This window comes from Hibiscus syriacus, unplaced genomic scaffold (genome assembly GCF_006381635.1).
Source record: "Hibiscus syriacus cultivar Baekdansim isolate YM2019G1 unplaced genomic scaffold, ASM638163v2 tig00110348_pilon, whole genome shotgun sequence".
NCBI classification, from domain to species: Eukaryota; Viridiplantae; Streptophyta; class Magnoliopsida; order Malvales; family Malvaceae; genus Hibiscus; species Hibiscus syriacus.
The window spans coordinates 1,983,042-2,003,208 of record NW_024062699.1 but is presented as its reverse complement, the minus strand read 5'-3'; the positions used below and the strand labels follow the sequence as shown (position 1 = coordinate 2,003,208).

The 20,167-nt window shown below is 34.5% G+C and overlaps 1 protein-coding gene across 1 annotated transcript; it reads left to right on the top strand.

The window, feature by feature from the left end:
- The first annotated feature begins 402 nt into the window (after positions 1-402).
- Positions 403-6,644, top strand: LOC120120917 (LAG1 longevity assurance homolog 2-like). Its single transcript, XM_039140413.1, has 6 exons — positions 403-494; positions 3,682-3,837; positions 4,130-4,315; positions 4,422-4,600; positions 6,244-6,304; positions 6,581-6,644. The coding sequence occupies exons 1-6, from the start codon at positions 403-405 to the stop codon at positions 6,642-6,644; spliced, it is 738 nt and encodes a 245-aa protein (XP_038996344.1).
- The last annotated feature ends 13,523 nt before the right edge of the window (positions 6,645-20,167 follow it).

Genomic DNA, 20,167 nt, shown 5'->3' with positions numbered 1-20,167 from the left:
GATAATGTTTTGGTTAAATTTATTTATTTATATTTATAATAAGTTCTATATAATATTAGTAGACAGTTAAAACAAAATAAAAATTTTGGTGATCTTAAATAGCAACGAGCTTAATGAACAACAATTCAACAACAAATTTTTTTAACAAGAACAAGTCGAGCAAAATTTTTAACTAGCAACGAGTCAAGCAACAAATTATATAGTAAAATATATGATTAATTTCCACGTGTAAAAAACAACATTTTTTTCAATTTTGTTTTTGGTTTTATTAGTTTTTGTAGTATTCTTATTTTATATGGGAAAAGAGATCTCTTCAATGAAACCTGGGAGTCGGTGAATTGGAATTCTTGCATTAAAAATTGTACAGTTGGAGGGATATCTCTTTGGAATTGGTGTGCGATCATGGGGTCGTATATCTGGAGCAGCAATTCCAGGCCAAACGCTTTGCATTTCCTCGTTGCGCTTTACATCGCCCTCTGTTTCCCTGTCGCCAGGTTCTTGCTCGACAAATTCATTTTTCGCTCATGTTTTTCTTTCCTTCTTTGAGTTTTGATTCCTAACATACTTTTTTGTTTCAAAATTTTAATTGCTATTTTGGTTTTATTATATTCCGTTTGGCATGTATCAAGCTTAATAAAGAATACTTCATTTTAAAATAAATCCATCGTATATAAAAAACATGCTAGTAATTGGGCTGAGGTGAAGTCAAGGAGGAACTTTTTTTCTAGTTTAATACAACATTTGAATTTTTATTGATGCTCCTTTAGAGGTTGTCTGTCTGGTTATTGAGTAATGGATCCAGGGATTTAAATAGCGTTCATAGTAGAATCGTGTTATTGCGGTTGCGGACATAACGGATACTATCGCGGTCACTGCGGGTGTTGCAGTCGTAAATTTTTTAAAATTTCGCACAACTTGTCCTAAAATATAATAATTAGAATTATAATTATAAAGAGTTATTTTTAATGACTTTTAAAATGTTTTCTAAGTAAAAATGACACACACATATATATATATATTTAGTTTAACCAAATAGAAAACATTAAAAACTCAGTAATAGGATAAGATAAAAATTAGGTTGAAATTAAACGTAATGATAATAAAAATGTATTGAGATACAAAAAATGAAGGTTGAAATGTTGAATGGAATTTGAATAAATTTAAAGAACACAAAATGACTAAATTAAATTGAATTAAAATAAATGTGTAAAATTTAAATTGCATAAATTTAGATTATTATATTAGGAATAAAATCCAAATTAAATCAATATTAAAGTTACATTATAAACTAATGATTAAATTATAAATTCTAAAAAGTTATAGGGAGTGTGGTAACAAATTAACATATCCATTAAAATTATATTCTAAACTAAAAAGCATAGCAGAAAACTCTAGAAGTTTATTCTCTCAAATCCCAATCTCATCTCCCAACTCCCAAAGTCCCAACCTTTCACTTCCCCCCCCCCCGAATTATGGGTCAGTAGTTTCGGTCAATAGAGCCCACTAGATTTTTTTCAAGCCATTTTAAACCAATTCTTAAGAGTATTGGACCTAAGGTAGGCCCAAGAGCTTATTTTTAATTTAAAGTAAAAAGGAGAGGGACCTAGATAGAAATTTACCCATAGTTGTTTTAAAGGTTATAAACCCCTTTATTCTATAGAGATTTCCACTTAAAAATCAACCCCAAATATCTCTCCATTTTTCTTCTCTCGTTCCTCTCTTCTTAGCAAGTCAAGGTGAGAATTTGTGAGACTTCAAGTTTATATTGAAGAAACCAAGGTAAGAACCTTAATCTCTATCTCCTAAGCTTCATTTTAAGCCCCAAATCTTAAGTTTTTAGATTAGTTTTTAGAAAATGGATTCAAGCTATTCTAGAAGGGAATATGAGTTATAGGGAGTGTATTTAAGTTTTATCCAACATTTAGTTGAGTATATAACCCATTTGTATATATTTTGTTTAGTGAAAAAGATTGAAGAAAGTTTAAAAGCCAAGGGTAAAGGAAAGGTAGACTCTTAGTTGATTGAGAGAGGTTTTAGCACTCAAAAGGATTCATGTAACACACTCACAACTTCCTCATACCATTAGTGGGTCAATAGAAATGCAAATAGCTTATGTTTGAGGATTGAGGAATAATGAGTTTATTTTTATGGCAAATTGTATGTGTTAGGTTCGTTATATGTTTTAGAGCCTTATTTATGCTCCCTTAATATCACATAAGACTTTAAGAATGATTGGAGACCTCTTAGGGTCCTTGGGTTATGAAAAATAGAGTTTTTCGTACTTGTTTTATGGTATCTTCAGGTAAAGTATATATACTATAGGGATAATATCGATACTTGTTCTTCGTTTCTGGGTAAAATCGTGTTTTTCTAGGTAAGAGTATCGAAACTTTTTCAAGAATATCTAAACTTTGGGTTGTAGTTTAGAAACTCTCAAAAAGCATCGAAACTGGGCCTTACAGATTGTTTAAAAATATAAACACTTATATAAAGTATCGAAACTTTTGCAGGAGTATCGATACTCTTGGGCTAGTATCGATACTTTCAGTATGTTTTGAGCAAAATATCAGTTTTTAAGGGAATTAGACTCGAGGTAACCCAACACTTCGTTATATCATCAAATAAGACTACAAGTGGAACATAGTTAATCAAACGTAGAAACCAAATAATTAGGGTGACATAAAACTAGCCTTATTTGATGCTCGAGAAACAATTCAGACACCCGAGTTCCTTTAGAAAGCTAGTGGGGTCGAAAGTATAGATACAGTCCGGATATATCCTTAGGGAGGGCGCGAGGCCCTTAAAACTGACTAACTAGGGCGCAAGGTCTGAACACCCACGAGGGGTGGGTTAGTCGGGGGTATGGTGTCCGATGTAGAGATTCCAAGGGCCATATCCTCAATAGACTAGAGGGGTGTGTGAGCTCCAAGATGCAGAAATCCCTCAGCCACACCATGATGTCTACCATTAGAGTAGAGAGTGAATATCACGAGGATATTCACTACTGATTGAGAAGCTTGATGTAGTTCTATGATGCACTTTTAGTATGACCTAGTTGTTAGTGTGGTATTGAGCTAGTTAGCTCAGCCTTTAGATGTTTCTGTTGGCAGGTTAGTAGATTGACCAGTTCGAGGAGCTTTAGAGAAACTGAGGTCCAGACCTGACCCAGATCATATCAGAGTACGTCTCAGTATTTTGAAGGGCATGTATATTTATAAACCCTAATGTAAAAGTTGAGTTGTCAATTGTAATTTAAGTGGTGTGTTATCAATGATTTACTCATGCAAATGGTTGTGGTTTATGGTTGTTTAAAAGTAAGAATATTGAGAAAATAGTTGGTTAGCCATTTCGGTGGTTCCATGTGACACCCAATTCGGTCGACTGTTTGTTGTATTGGTCTAGGGTGTTACAATCTTTCTTGGTAACGTATCTTGATGGAAAATATGATGGAAAATAATTTCTCATGAGATATTGTCTACCTTGAAGGAATAAAGTTGTTTTATCCGTTTTTTATTGAAATTTATGAGTTATGAGGTTTCTCTTGATACATACCTCAACATGTTTTGCTCTGTTCTCTTTAGATTTCCCATTTTCTTTAATTCTTGGGTTCTGTATGGTGGGAGGACTAGGGCTTGTTATACCTGCCGACAGCTTTACATTTAATTTCTTCCCTTTTTTCAGGCTTTCCTTAAGCCTTTTCTACATGTGCCAATGTGGATTCTACATCTATATCATTGTTGCACTCCTTACTTGGGAGACTCGAAGGAAGGACTTTGCTGTGATGATGTCTCATCATGTAATTACTACTATCCTGATTAGCTACTCATATGTCACAAGGTAACTTACCCTTTTCAGTGGCTACTCATACGTCACAAGGTAACTTACCCTTTTCAGTGGAAGTGCATCTATCCTGTTGTTACTTTATAGAAGAGGCAAATAGTATTACCTGTCTGTTGTTTGCATTCCATTTTTGAAATTATTATTCTCTACACACTAAAATGTGTTTGCTTTCTGTACGCGTATATGGTATCCCTAGTTGAATATGCTCCCGTTTGCAAGTTGGTTTGATAAATTATATGAACTTATAGATATCCAAGCATGAAGAAGATTATAATTGGCTTGTTTACAACTTTTTCCGCATTGGTTCAATTGTCCTTTCCCTACATGATGCAAGTGATGTGTTTTTGGAAGCAGCTAAAATTTTAAAATATACGGGAAAGGAGCTCGGTGCTAGCGTGTGCTTCGGATTATTTTCCAACTCTTGGCTCGTGCTACGTTTAATAATATTTCCGTTTTGGGTCATCAAAAGTTCAAGGTTTGCCTTTACGTTTATGATTCGGTTTCACTACATGATCTGCAGACTGACTGATGAATTGTCTACTTTGGTGGTTGGCTGATGAATTGTGGTTGGCTTGTAACAGCTATGATGTTATGGAGTTCTTACGTCCTTCAGCGTCATATCCCAAATTCTTGTACTATTTTCTGAACACTATGTTGCTAATGCTGCTTGTGTTCCATGTCTACTGGTGGGTGCTCATATGCACAATGATCATGAGGCAATGGCAAAATAGAGGAAAAGTAGGTGAAGACATTAGATCCAGTAAACATAAAATATTGTAAATAGTAAATTTTAAACAACAATGAATCAAAATTAAAAAATTGATTAAAAAATGTCAATAATTGACAACTTTAATGGGTCAGGTAGGTCGAATACTTAAAAAATATATTTTAAAAGAATTTTTAAGAAAACATCAATTAAAAGATAAACTGATCTGCGTTTTAACCAAAAATTCGTTCTTTTTAATAATAAAAAGGGATTCGTGGTCGGTTACATTTAGGGAATGATTAGCACCCCTACAACGTCCAAAATTGGTACTTTTTAATTATAAATTGTCTCTATTATTAGAAATTTAAAAATTTAAAATATATTTAATTCATAATTATGTTATTTCAAATATTTTAAAGAAAATATATTAATATTTATAAAATATTTATTTATTTAGAAATATCAGAAAAGGGCTTCTAGGTGCTTTAAGACAGCTCTTTTCTTCGATATTAATAAATAAATAACTAAAAAAAAGATTTTTTCTAAAAAATAATTAATATATAATTTATAAAAAACAGGATATTTATTTATTTAAGAATATCAGAAAAGAACTTCTAGGTGCTTTAAGACAGCTCTTTTCTTCTATATTAATAAATAAATATTAAAAATGTAATAATTTTTCATAAAAATGATTTAAATAATTATAATTTTTATAATATTTAATATAAATATTTATAAGACTAAGATAATAATAAAATAATAATTAAAGCCATAATTAAAATATAAGAGTGATAACAATAATATTGTAATTAAATAATGATCAAAATAAAAGAAATTAAAATTATAAAACTAAATATAAAGTATCAAAAATAAAGATAATAATTTGAAATATTATGAAAGATAATGGTTAATAGTGTAATTTAACCTAATTAATTAATACGGGATTAAAATAAAAAATACTAAACTATAAGGGACTAAATTTGATATTTACCTAAATATATATATATATATATGTTAATAAGGACTAAATTAAAATAAAATCAAATTAGAAGACTAAATTAAAATAATCAAAAATTGCTTTTAGTGACTAAATTGAAAGGTATACAAATTTGGAGCACTGCGGACGGGGTTTACCCTTTATGAAATTACAGAAATACCCTCCCCAAAACGACGTCGTTTGGGGAGGGTTTTAAATACCCAATCGGCCGGCCCTTATGTGCCATTTTTCTCATTTCTTTCTTTTCTTTCTTTCTCTGAGAGAGAAAACTCTCTCTGCTCTCTCTAAACTCTCTCCCCGGAGAGAGAGCTGACCACCGGCCGACAACCATGATCCGCCGCAAGTTTCACCGTCGGCCACCGCCTCCGGTGGCCGAAAATTCCCAAATTTACCTAAAATATAGATCTAAACGGCCTAAGACCGATTCCGGTCTTTGTTTTCCCTAAAAACCCTTAGGTTCCTGTAGATCTAATTTTCTTACCTCCGAACTTTTGATTCCACGGTGGTTCCACGGTGGTTCAGCAACTCTTCGATGGTGAGTTTCTTCTCCGTTTCTCTTCTTCTGTCTTTCGTTTTCTTTGGATATGGTTGCTCTCGTCGTTACTGTGTTGTGTCTTGCTGGGTATCTTTGTCGTTGTTTTCTCTGGTCTGTTGGTTGCTGTCTTCGTTCTTTTCTTGCTCTCCTTTTCTCGTCTTGCAGGTGATGGCTTTATAGCCTCGATGAGGCTCTCGTCGGACCGGTTACAAGGGTGTAAGGCTCGGTGAGTCACCAAAGCTATGCTGGTGACTCACCATAGAGGGGACGTGTGCGGCTGTTATCATGGCAGCAAAGCTTCTGGAGGCTTCTGGTGAGGGCGTGGCATTGGTGGAGCGTTGGCAGTGGCATTGGTAGCTGCTGGTTGGGTCACTTGGTAGTGGAGGCGTGGCAATGGGCGTCGGCACGGAGGTGGTGGCGACAGCGGCGGCCGCGTGGTCCCTAGGGTATCATAACCCTAGGATTTCTTGTTGTAAAACTTTGGACCGTTGGATCTTGCCAGATCCAATGGTGGAGATCGTCTGGCAGCTGGGGATGAGATGGAAACCCTAAAAGGGTTCTGCTAGGCCTGGACTAGATTGGGCCGGTTTTGGTTGTGTAAAACAGGCCTGATTATTGGGCTCCGGGTTTTGTAATTATTTATTAAATAATAATAATATATAATATTAACATTAATAATAATAATAATAATAATTATAATAATTATAATAATAATACTAATAATAATAATTTTAATAATAATAATAAATTTAAATGAAAAATTGATGTCTACAGCTGCCCCTCTTTGCTCATCCTTGTGTTAACAAGAATAGAGCAAAGACGAAAAAAACAATAATTTTTTCATTTGGCTTCTTTTGAGTAGGATGGAAATGTTGAAAACATCATGCACTGAAGGGCTTACAGATGACCCGAAGGTTTTTGAAAACATCAAAAAGCTCCCGAAGGCTTTTTGGAAACATCATGCACTGTAGGACATACAGATGACCCGAAGTTTTGAAAACATCAAAAAGCTCCCGAAGGCTTTTTGGAAACATCATGCACTGAAGGACTTACAGATGACCCTAAGGCTTTGAAAACATCAAAAAGCTCCCGAAGGCTTTTTGGAAACATCATGCACTGAAGGACTTACAGATGACCCTAAGGTTTTGAAAACATCAAAAAGCTCCCAAAGGCTTTTTGGAAACATCATGCACTGCAGGACTTACAGATGACCCTAAGGCTTTAAAACATCAAAAATCTCCCGAAGGCTTTTTGGAAACATCATGCACTGAAGGACTTACAGATGAACCTAAGGTTTGAAAACATCAAAAAACTCCCGAAGGCTTTTTGGAAACATCATGCACTGAAGGACTTACAGATGACCCTAAGGTTTTGAAAACATCAAAAAGCTCCCAAAGGCTTTTTGGAAACATCATGCACTGAAGGACTTACAGATGACCCTAAGGTTTTGAAAACATCAAAAAGCTCCCAAAGGCTTTTTGGAAACATCATGCACTGCAGGACTTACAGATGACCCTAAGGCTTTGAAACATCAAAAATCTCCCGAAGGCTTTTTGGAAACATCATGCACTGAAGGACTTACAGATGACCCTAAGGCTTTGAAAACATCAAAAAGCTCCTAAAGGCTTTTTGGAAACATCATGCACTGCAGGACTTATAGATGACCCTAAGGCTTTGAAACATCAAAAAGCTCCCGAAGGCTTTTTGGAAACATCATGCACTGAAGGACTTACAGATGTGGGAAATAGTTTATTAAGTAAAAAAAACTAAGGAAATCGTTTTCTTACTTTTCAACAATTTCATTTTTAGAAAAGATTGAATGAGAAACTATGGAAATCGCTTTCTCATTATTTTTCAAAATAACATGTTGATTGGGTAACATGCCCCAATCTCAAGATAAGGTTGTTGGAAATAGTTTACTAAGTAAAACAACTAAGAAAATTGTTTTCTTACTTTTCAACAATTTCATTTTAGAAAAGATAAAATGAGAAACTATGAAAATCGTTTTCTCATTATGTTTTTTTTTGGAAACATCATGTTGATTGGGTAACATGCCCCAATCTCAAGATAATGCTCATTTTTGTGGATTACGTCCATCTATTCTTCAGATGTTTGCATGATTCCTGTATTTACGGTTTTGAATACATTCTTCTTGTAAGGTATTTCTTACCATGAATCTTTTTGTTCTTCCGAAGATCTGTAAAACTTCATGTTTGAATGCACTCAGATGTATCAATGTAATGCATTGTCTATTGTGAAAATGATGTTCTTATGAATGAATGAATGTTGATGCAATCTTCATTTGACTTCAAAGTGGTGAACTTGGTCTTCCTTCACTTCATCATTTATTGCCAGGGTTACCTCTAGATATCAGTGTAGAAACTTATGCTATCAAGCTTGCATTTCTGCAGAATCATATGATCAACTTGTATCGTGGTGCCTTCTTTGCTTCATTTAAGTCTTAGAAGAAATGTTTCACTTGTGGAACTCTTGTCGTAGTCAAAATTATGACCCTGATGCCCCATTTTGTCTTAGATAAAACCAACTTTATTTTCTTGGACTTGTGTAGAAATCCCATAAAACTTTCATCTTTGAAAAGAGAATCTATCATCTTTAAAAAGAGAATCTATCATCTTTGAAGAGTGTAGATGTAGATATGTGACTCAGCGGGGATTAATTAGGGGAGTAGAGTCTGTTCTGATTTGACTCTTGAAACACATCATAAGGAAGATTTATTCAAATTCCTTTCATGTCTCCACATTTAATTGGTTCTCGAACAAGGCAACTTGAACCATATCATGTCGAGATGCTTAACCACAACCTGTCATTCAAATAGTTTCTTGTTGTTAAAATTTCAGCTCTCCCTTATGTGGAAAGAAATCTTCATTATATCTTACTTCTAATCTTGGGGTTGAAGAAGACAGATTTCATCTTGGATCAATAAATGGAAACCATATGATTGTAACATTGGTTCAGCATCAGAATAGCAGGTTCGTAAAATATTTGACAACACATTCATCCTTTTTTGTGGCTTCTGCTCAGATGTTCGTAAAACATTTGACAACACATTCATCATTTTTTGTGGCTTCTGCTCAGATGTTCGTAAAACATTTGACAACACATTCATCCTTTTTTGTGGCTTCTTCTCAGATGTTCGTAAAACATTTGACAACACATTCATCCTTTTTTTGTGGCTTCTGCTCAGATGTTCGTAAAATATTTGACAACACATTCATCTTTTTGTGTGGCTTCTGCTCAGATGTTCTCAATCATTGAAGCTCTTTGCCTAGTGTTCAAAGCTTTTGAATGATGTCACAAGACCATTTGAGAACAAAAACTCAATGGGGATTCAAGTGTAATGTTGGTATGACCAAAAAGTTGGTCAAATTCACAAGATATGCTGGTGTCGAATTGAATAGGAGACACTAACTGATCTTGATATCATCTCGGGCAAAGACAAATGTGATATTGATCACGTTTTCTTCTATAATGATCTTTGTAGGAAGTAGAAACACATCAACTGTAGGATCCATGTACAGAAAAAGGTTCATGAAATTCTTGCTGCTGGGGATGAAACGCACGTGATAACCCAAAATAAATAAAAACTCAGTTCAGCCTGGCTAACAATAATGACCCCAGTAACAATGAGAAATGTTAATATATGTAAGTCGAGCTTCTCTCTTCAATGTCATCAAGTAAAAAACTGATGTGAAAAACAGCTTCATAATCCCAATAGTATGGTTGAAACTAACTGGCAGGAATCTCAAAGAAACATTTTCAATTGTCACCGACACACAGAATACAAAATTCAAAGCTGAGATCTTGAGGAACTGAACCCTAGATCGAGTAGTCTGCCTGGGGATCATCTTTATTCATGCAACCATAATGTAGCTTAACAAAGAACATACTATCATGTGACATACAGTTAAGAAGATTAGGTATTTGAAAACATACTTGTTGAGTAAACATTTGTTCAACAACATGATCATAATGTAACTGCCTGATGAACGAAGCAATTATGTATAGTCAGCTCGACTGTCACTGTTTCACCATTTTCATTCTTCATATCTTTCTGTCTCATTGGAAATATTTGTTCAAATCAATGATCTTGACACAGGATGTTGTGGGCCTTCAGCATGCCCTAATATTTTTTGATATGAGCGTTCAAAATACATCAACATTCTTCATTCTGATTGAAAGGGGCTTTCAGCATGCCCTACCATTTTGCTGATATAAACATTCATGATACATCAACATTCATGATTCTGATTGACAAGGGTTTTCAGCATGCCCTAACATTTGTTTCTTGTTAATCTGAGCCTTCAAAATGCCCCACATGGATCTGTCTGACTTGGACTTCCAAAATGCCACCAACATTTTAATTCTGGTTTATTTTCAATGTCTGTTTGACTTGAATCTCATGATCCCTATGAGGTCCAATTTTGACAATGCATTGTGTGGATTTATTCGTGCCCCAAATCTGTTTATCTTGAATGCTCTCATTATGGTGTCACTAAACAACACTGTTGTCAAGTAACTGGAGGAATTCTCTTCACGTTGTCACAAACTTAAGAAGTATTCAATCATTCTGACAAAAACGTCTGAGATATTAGTCTTTTTGAATGAGGTGACCATTTTCTATATCTGGAGGGGTCTAGTCAGACAGAACAGTAAAAATAGCTTGGTAATCCGTTCCAGGCTGACACAGTGCCTTAAGCCATTTCTGAAATATACTTTTCTGTGGGAGAGAAACCAATTTATGCAAACAGTAATCTGATGCAATGGCAAGACTACATATACAATGGTACAGGCTCATCAAAAATCCACATCCATGCAACATGTTGATTCTGATAACAACTCATCTGATTATGAAGCGATCTTTCAGGATGATTTCACAGATATTGATAGTTCTTCTGATATCGAGGAAATCATGAATTCTGATTCTGATGAGGAGAGTAAACTGTTATACTTGACGAAAATGGAGTACTCAGAAGCTGAGACTTCAAGAACCATGTAAAGATGTAGTCTGAATTCATCAATTACAGAGTTGACAACTTTTATATGTGCAGATCAAATGGCTAAGACTGCTGATGCACTTCTTTCAGGAGAAGATAAGAAGTCGTTATGCAATAACTCCAATTACAAGAAAAGGCAAAACCCAGGTTATGATTTTTGGAAAAGGAAGCAGCAGAGGAAGCTTGAAAAGAAGCTTCTTAATGAAGACGATCATGCAGTTCATCTTCCTAATCCAATGATTGGTTTTGGGGTTCATACCAAACCAGATCAAATAACTCAAAGAACACTTCCAGAAGATGCTATTGGGTCTCCTTATTTCTATTATGAGAACATGGCACTTGCTCCAGTTAATGTTTAGACTGAAATGTCACAGTACTGATGTTGTAAAACCAAAACTTGTAGATTCAAAGTATTTTCATACTGCTACACTAAAAATGGGCTATGTTCATAATCTGCCAATTTAGAACAGATTTCCTCTTATTATGCTTCCTTCATGTGCCATACATGATGCTTTTCTATTGACAAAGAAATGATGGCCTTCCTGGGATACAAAAACAAAGTTGAACTGTTTATAAACATGTACAGGAAGTGCCAAATTGACAGAAAGGATCTGTAAGGCTCTTGAAGCTTATGACAATGAGCCACCTTCGAGTGTCCAAAAATATGTTCTTGATGATTGCTGAAAATGGAATATGGTATGGGTTGGAAGGAATAAAGTTACTCCATTTGAACCTGATGAGGTGGAAATGCTTCTAGGTTTCCCTAAAAACTATACACGAGGAGGAGGATCTGCTAGAGATATGTTCCCCAGTGATATCAATGTCCTGTCTCTTTCTGGGATCAGTGATGCAAAGGTCGCCTTCTACTGTCTTGGCATATCTTTGTAAACAGATGTGCAAGAACTGAATGATAATCAGTTGGAGAAATTGATGAGTAGATTTAACGAACTTGACCTTGTTGTCGGTGGCATCAAGTGTAACAACCTTACTGGAAGAAATAAACATCATCAGGATGAGCTAGACGATTTTTGTTGGTGCATTTCCTTGCAATGACTGCCACATTGACTGTCTCTTATGCTGCTCCAAAATACACACTGTCATATCCCACTCTTCCCTAACCATGGAAAGATTTAATTGATGGTAAAACTGGTTATCTAAACTTTTGGAATCCTGTACGGCATACAAATGTAGAATTTGTTCCAACGTCTTATTTTGTGCCATAAGTCCTCAAATTCAAATTCAACAATCTTCTGAATGACATAATGGATATCATTTTAACAAAGAAAGTGATCGGTATAGAAGAAGCAACAATGATGTATCAAGACTTGAGCCAGCATCACGGTATAACCAGAGTGCAGGTAGTGACTTCTTCATGGCTCTATGATGTAATCTTCTAGAGAACATGAATTGATGGTTGGGAAAAATAATTTGTCTGGTGATGCTTATCGACCTCAACATGAGATAAACGATAATCTTTCTTGATGAGCTGCTAATAATGTCATAGGAGAGTGTCACAAGTTCAATTCTCCAGACTTTCTGGCTTCTCATACCACTTGCTTTCAAAAATGTGAAGTGCTTCATTATTCTGGCCTCGTTCATTCTTTTTCTACAACAGAGGTAGAATAAGCAACAATTGTTTCAAAGACCTTCCTCATTTGAGATTGTCCTGTTTGAAAATGTTTTTTCTCCTTTCTTTATTGAAGAATGAAAGAATTTTGTAAAGTATTACCCCTTTCAGGTTCACAATATAATCAAATCATAAGCATGAATTCAAAGAATATCAAAAGAATCAACAACTCTGTAATGTTTGAGAATTATAATTCTTTGACAAGTATCAAGATTTGGTTTGATTTCAGGATGGCTTTCCTATTTTCTATGTTTACATCTATTTAAGATGTCACTCCTCTCTATCTCTTTGTGAACTTTGTCACATACCTCACTTTAAGGACTTGGTATTTTAACCGAATGCGTACAAAATGACGCAACTAGGATTGCCAATCACTAGACCTTCTAGAATCCTTCTATTTCAATTCTCTGGAATCTTTCATTTAGATTCATCTAATCAAAGTAGTGCAAAAATATCGATCTAAAAATGAAATTTCTGAGTGCTAGTGTGAAGTAGACTATAACAGGTGTTTCACAACTCCCTTAGTCCATTTGTTTAACACATTTGCCATTTTGGCTAGCTGAATTCAGTTTTATTGTATATAATAATCACTTTTATCAGGTTAATTGAAACTTATCCATAAAGCTGGGGCGATTAACCAATTGCTCTAGAGGGACAGTTTTATTGCATATAATAGTATAATAGACTAGCTGAATATTATCCATAAAGCCAGGGCGATTAACCAATTGCTCTAGAGGGACAACTCAAACTTTATTGTATAATAATATAACATGGGTGTTCAAAACCAATTTCTTAAGCTTGTTAAGAAGAACCTGTTATAGTCTAGGTGTTTTGGTGGAATTCAGAAAATCTCTTTGTTAGAATTCAATTCTCAAGCAACTGACTTAAACTAGATTTACCTATTTGTGAAGATTATGTTCATCATTGAACGTTATCAATAGAAAAATACTATAGTCGGTTTTGTAATGTAATACATCAATGATGCACCATGTTGTACGCTCCTATATATAAATACCAAGCCTTTTTGTAATTCATTTCAATAGGAGTAGGCTATCTCATATTTGTAATAGGATAGTGTTTGGGTGTATTTCTTCTGAGGTAAGGTCAATGGTCCTTGTTTTTCTGGTTTTCAATCCTGATATTCTGTCAAAGATTATAACTCTAATCATGAAGAACTTTTTAATCCAGTTGATATTCAAAGAACTGCAAGATTACAAAATTAACTCAATGCTCATAACCTTAAAAGCAACACACATTTATTTATTGCACAAAAGGTGTAGAAAGGAACAAAAAACAAGTTTAAACAGGACGCTGAAAATAGAAAAGTACTATAGTGGTAGATAACACTTCCACTTGTTTATGCATCATGCCTCATTATTCCTATAATGTTGGGTATGTAATAAGATCAGGGTTCTTTTCTTCATTTGCCCCCCATTTCTTGATCATTTCTTGTATCAAAACCCCTTTGTCAACAAGCATCTCAATTTCTTTTAACAGTGGCCTACAATTGCCTGTAGAATGCCCCTTTACCCCCAAGTGGAAATTACAAACATTATGTTGATCATAGCTATGAGCAGAAGGGTTTGATGTCACTTTAGTTGGTCTTGGTGTGATGTATTGACCTTTAACCAAATGAAGAAACAAGTCTGAAATGGAAGTTTGGAATACTTCCAAAGTTTTTCTTGATCGCATGACTTTCTTTGGTTGATCCAAACAACTATTTGCTCCTTTTCTTTTGCAATTGCGGGGACTTTGGATGTGATACTCATTCACATTACCAACTTTAGCTTTTTGATCCGTCAGGCTCCTGGATGTGACTTTTGAGTTTTCTTCACTGATTACATTCTCAATTAAATTTCCATTTATCATAAGATTCTCAAATTCCTTTGTCGGGGTTGCCTGCATTAACTTGCAGAAAGGAGCGGAAATAGAATCTCGAAACATATGTGATATCTCCTCTTCTAACATGGGAGGTTGAACTTGTGCTGCCACTCCTCTCCATCTTAAGGCATATTCTTGAAATCTTTCATTGGTTTTCTTCTTTATTCTTCGAAGATCCATACGTGTTGGAGCTATGCCTTTAATATACCGATATTGTCCTAAAAATGCATCAGCTAGATCAACCCATCTCTTGATCTGTTCTTGGGTCAACTGATTGTACCAGACTGCTGCTGGGCCAATAAGGCTATCATGGAAAGAGTGAATTAACAGATCATCAGAACTCAAATATCCTTCCATTTTTCTGCAAAACATTCTCAAATGGATTAAGGGACAACTGGTGCCATCATATTTCTCAAAATCAAGCATTTTGAATTTATGGGGAATAATCAAATATGGAACCAAGATGAGCTCTCTTGCTTCTAATTCTTTGTGGTGGGCACTAACATCTTTCATGTTTCTGATTGCTTTCTCTGTCCTCTTGACTTTCTCCTCATATTGTGAATAATTAATGAGGCTATTCTTTGGATTTGAGTGGGATGCCCCAGGGTATGTTATCTTTCTCGACTCTTCAATCTGATAGCACAATTTCTCTTTAGCAGTTATTTCTTCTTTATCAGATTCCATTCCCTGAATAATTTGATCTGATCCATCTGGTACTGAATCTGACACTTCTTTCCTTATATCATGAGGTAACCCTGTCAATTGTTCTGGCCACTGGTCTTGTAGTCCATTATAAGATTGCTCCATTGTTTTCATGATGATAGTATAGTAATATAAATGAATGGTCTTGATTTTTACTGTTACAAAACCTTTCATGAATTATTTACATGTTTTTATAATTAAAGTACATAACAATACTTTAAATAAAAATGTGAAAAATGCATAAATGGAAAAATAAGAATGCAAAATGTGCATTTCAAAGGCAAACATAAAAGTATGAATGCAAAATGAAAATGCATGTATGAAAAGGTGTTTCTCAAGAGTGATCATCTTAGAACAGATTTCATTGAACACAAAAGTTTTGGTACATCAAACAAAACTTTTACATGTAGGGGACAACTTTTAGTCCTAACTTTACATATAGGGAATAACTTTCTTATTTTCTTCTCTAAAACCAAGTTAGTTTATCAGCTTATGAGCCATATTGCTTGTCTGGACTGCAGCTTCTTCCATGATATTCTGGTGTTCTTTCATCTCCTATGCCAATTCTCGAAGTTGCTCATTTTCCCTTGTGAGAGAACATTTGTGTTCAAAAAGTTTTTGGACAAGATCTTCATGTATGTTGCAAATTTTTTTCAGTTTGGTGACCCCTGCTATCCACTCTTCTAGGGTGTTTCCTATACCAGCATTTTGAAAGGCTTGACTGACCTTCTGGAAATCTTCATGTATGGTTTCCATTTTGGTGCTCAATTTATCGTTTTCAATCTTCAAATGACGTATTTGAGCTTCAAACCTCAGCAAATCTTCTTCTCTCTGGGCGCCCCTACTGATATTCTTACATTTGAAGACTTTTGGTATTAATCTATCAGGACCCTCGGTTACCAAACTAGGTCGATCATTTACCATAAATTGTAAGGTTCCATGATCCAAAAGACTTTGGACTCGGCGTTTGAAGGCAAGACAATTCTCGATGGTATGTCCTTGAGCTCCGGCATGATATTCACAATGAACGTTGATGTTATACCAATTTGGATACGGAGGTTGGAACGGTTTTATATAATATGGATCCACTTCTCGTGCTTCAAGTAACTTTTCATACAAATCTTTATATGATATAGGTATAGCATCAACATGAGAATCGCCTTTTGTCTTGAATTGAACCTGAGTTTTAGATATCGGGGGCATACTAAACTTCGATGATTTCAGGTTACATGATTTCTTCTCTTCTCTGGAAGCTTTTACAATTGTCATCATTTCTTTGGTATCTCCAGATGACTTGTGAATACGGATGATGATTGTCTGTAACTTCTCCAATTGATTAGGATCAGAAGTCCCTTGCATATTTGAGATTGCAGGATTATGTTCATTAAGCTTTCTCTCTTTCTGTGCAGGAATCTCTTCTCTTTTGGCCAAAACAGATATTCTATCCATCATCTTGGACATCTTCTCTCTTATTTCTCGTATCTCCTCTTGCTCCTTAATGGACACATGATCTCTAGGTGCATAGCTCTCTTCTATCCTCGGAGTTTCCTCAGGATGTCTTTTCTTGGCCGCATCATATTTTGTTTGATCATAGAACTTTTTGTCCATTTACGATTTCTTTCCAATATGATGAACAGCCTTTCAAGTAAACACCTTTTTGGTTATGCTATGATCATGCAATGCAAACAAAAGAAATGAGAAAAAATAAAATAGTTAGTACCAACTAATAAAAAATCTATCTATCAAGGTATAAATCTTAACCTCATGCTTTCTAGTTCCATGTTTTGTTAGGAAAAATTAACCTAACCGCATGATTTTTAGTTCGCAGGCATTTATTCAGAAAAAATAATAAATTAAAAAGTAAAACTTATTTCTCCTTTGTGTATACCTATGGAAATGGTTTCAGTATTGTCTTAGATTAGGAGAATTTCTAGGGTTTATTATATGCAAGTTTTTAGTTCTAGGAGTAAAGGTACTCGAACTGTCCCTGTTGATGCCCCCCTTGGGCTGTTAACCCTCAATCCTAGTCTATCACAGACTAAAGTGGATTGAGTTCAATTCGAGGGGATACATTTATCTATGCCTGACACGGAGAATAAATTCTCACGAAGACATAGAGCATATGAACCCCGAAAGTTACTTGTTAGGTCTGACACGGAGAATAAATTCTCACGAAGACGTCGCTTTCACTTCCACTTAAAAGGGACAAACTCAATTATAGAGCTTTATGTTATGCAAGTGTTGTGTGTGAGGAGAAATGTTCAAACCTCTGACAGAAAAATAAATAATAAAATACCTGCAAATAATGAAATATTAATAAGAAAATATATAAATACTATGAAAAATAATAAGTATATAAAAAATTTGAAAAGAAAGAATTATAAATCAAATATATGAATTTTTTAATTTATAATTAATAGAGACAATTTATAATTGATTTTAAAAGTTTGACCGGTCCCCAGCGGAGTCGCCAAGCTGTCGTAACCGGTTTTCGTCCGGGCACGAAATATTTACTTGACGGGAAAAGTGATGTGAATAAATGGTTTTGAAAATAATTTGGGAGTCGCCATCGGCCTTTTGGGTCAGGTAGGTTGAATACCTAAAAAATATATTTTAAAAGAATTTTTAAGAAAACATCAATTAAAAGATAAACTGATCTGCGTTTTAACCAAAAATTCGTTCTTTTTAATAATAGAAAGGGATTCGTGGTCGGTTACGTTTAGGGAATGATTAGCACCCCTACAACGCCCAAAATTTGTACTTTTTAATTATAAATTGTCTCTATTATTAGAAATTTAAAAATTTAAAATATATTTAATTCATAATTATGTTATTTCAAATATTTTAAAGAAAATATATTAATATGTATAAAATATTTATTTATTTAGAAATATCAGAAAATGGCTTCTAGGTGCTTTAAGATAGCTCTTTTCTTCGATATTAATAAATAAATAACTAAAAAAAACATTTTTTCTAAAAAATAATTAATATATAATTTATAAAAAACAGGATATATATTTATTTAAGAATATCAGAAAAGAACTTCTAGGTGCTTTAAGACAGCTCTTTTCTTCTATATTAATAAATAAATATTAAAAATGTAATAATTTTTCATAAAAATGATTTAAATAAATTATAATTTTTATAATATTTAATATAAATATATTTATAAGACTAAGATAATAATAAAATAATTAAAGCCATAATTAAAATATAAGAGTGATAACAAATAATATTGTAATTAAATAATGATCAAAATAAAAGAAATTAAAATTATAAAACTAAATATAAAGTATCAAAAATAAAGATAACAATTTGAAATATTATGAAAGATAATGGTTAATAGTGTAATTTAACCTAATTAATTAATACGGGATTAAAATAAAAAATACTAAACTATAAGGGACTAAATTTGATATTTACCTAAATATATATATATATATATATATGTTAATAAGGACTAAATTAAAATAAAATAAAATTAGAAGACTAAATTAAAATAATCAAAAATTGCTTTTAGTGACTAAATTGAAAGGTATACAAATTTGGAGCACTACGGACGGGGTTTACCCTTTATGAAATTACAGAAATACCCTCCCCAAAATGACGTCGTTTGGGGAGGGTTTTAAATACCCAATCGGGTGACCCTTATGTGCCATTTTTCTCATTTCTTTCTTTTCTTTCTTTCTCTGAGAGAGAAAACTCTCTCTGCTCTCTCTAAACTCTCTCCCCAGAGAGAGAGCTGACCACCGGCCGGCAACCATGATCCGCCGCAAGTTTCGCCGCCGGCCACCGCCTCCGGTGGCCGGAAATTCCCAAATTTACCTAAAATATAGATCTAAACGCCCTAAGACCGATTTCGGTCTTTGTTTTCCCTAAAAACCCTTAGGTTCCTGTAGATCTAATTTTCTTACCTCCGAACTTTTGATTCCACGGTGGTTCCACGGTGGTTCGGCAGCTATTCGATGGTGAGTTTCTTCTCCGTTTCTCTCCTTCTGTCTTTCGTTTTCTTTGGATATGGTTGCTCTCGTCGTTACTGTGTTGTGTCTTGCTGGGTATCTTTGTCGTTGTTTTCTCTGGTCTGTTGGTTGCTGTCTTCGTTCTTTTCTTGCTTTCTTTTTCTCGTCTTGCAGGTGATGGCTTTATAGCCTCGATGAGGCTCTCGTCGAACCGGTTACAAGGGTGTAAGGCTCGGTGAGTCACCAAAGCTATGCTGGTGACTCACCATAGAGGGGACGTGTGCGGCTGTTATCATGGCAGCAAAGCTTCTGGAGGCTTCTGGCGAGGGCGTGGCATTGGTGGAGCGTTGGCAGTGGCATTGGTAGCTGCTGGTTGGGTCACTTGGCAGTGGAGGCGTGGCAATGGGCGTCGGCACGGAGGTGGTGGCGACAGCGGAGGCCGCGTGGTTCCTAGGGTATCATAACCCTAGGGTTTCTTGTTGTAAAACTTTGGACCGTTGGATCTTGCCAGATCCAACGGTGGAGATCGTCTGGCGGCTAGGGATGAGATGGAAACCCTAAAAGGGTTCTGCTAGGCCTGGACTAGATTGAGCCGGTTTTGGTTGTGTAAAACAGGCCTGATTATTGGGCTCCGGGTTTTGTAATTATTTATTAAATAATAATAATATTAATATTAATATTAAATAATAAATAATAATAATAATTATTATTATTATAATAATAATACTAATAATAATAATTTTAATAATAATAATAAACTTAAATGAAAAAATTGATGTCTACACACAATGATCATGAGGCAATGGCAAAATAGAGGAAAAGTAGGTGAAGACATTAGATCCAGTAACCATAAAATATTGTAAATAGTAAATTTTAAACAACAATGAATCAAAATTAAAAAATTG

Coding starts and splice junctions, on each gene's coding strand:
- LOC120120917 (XM_039140413.1), top strand. CDS start 403: ATGGGGTCGTATATCTGGAGCAGCAATTCCAGGCCAAACGCTTTGCAT. Junction 495..3,681: donor CTCTGTTTCCCTGTCGCCAG/GTTCTTGCTCGA, acceptor CCCTTTTTTCAG/GCTTTCCTTAAGCCTTTTCT. Junction 3,838..4,129: donor AGCTACTCATATGTCACAAG/GTAACTTACCCT, acceptor GCTTGTTTACAA/CTTTTTCCGCATTGGTTCAA.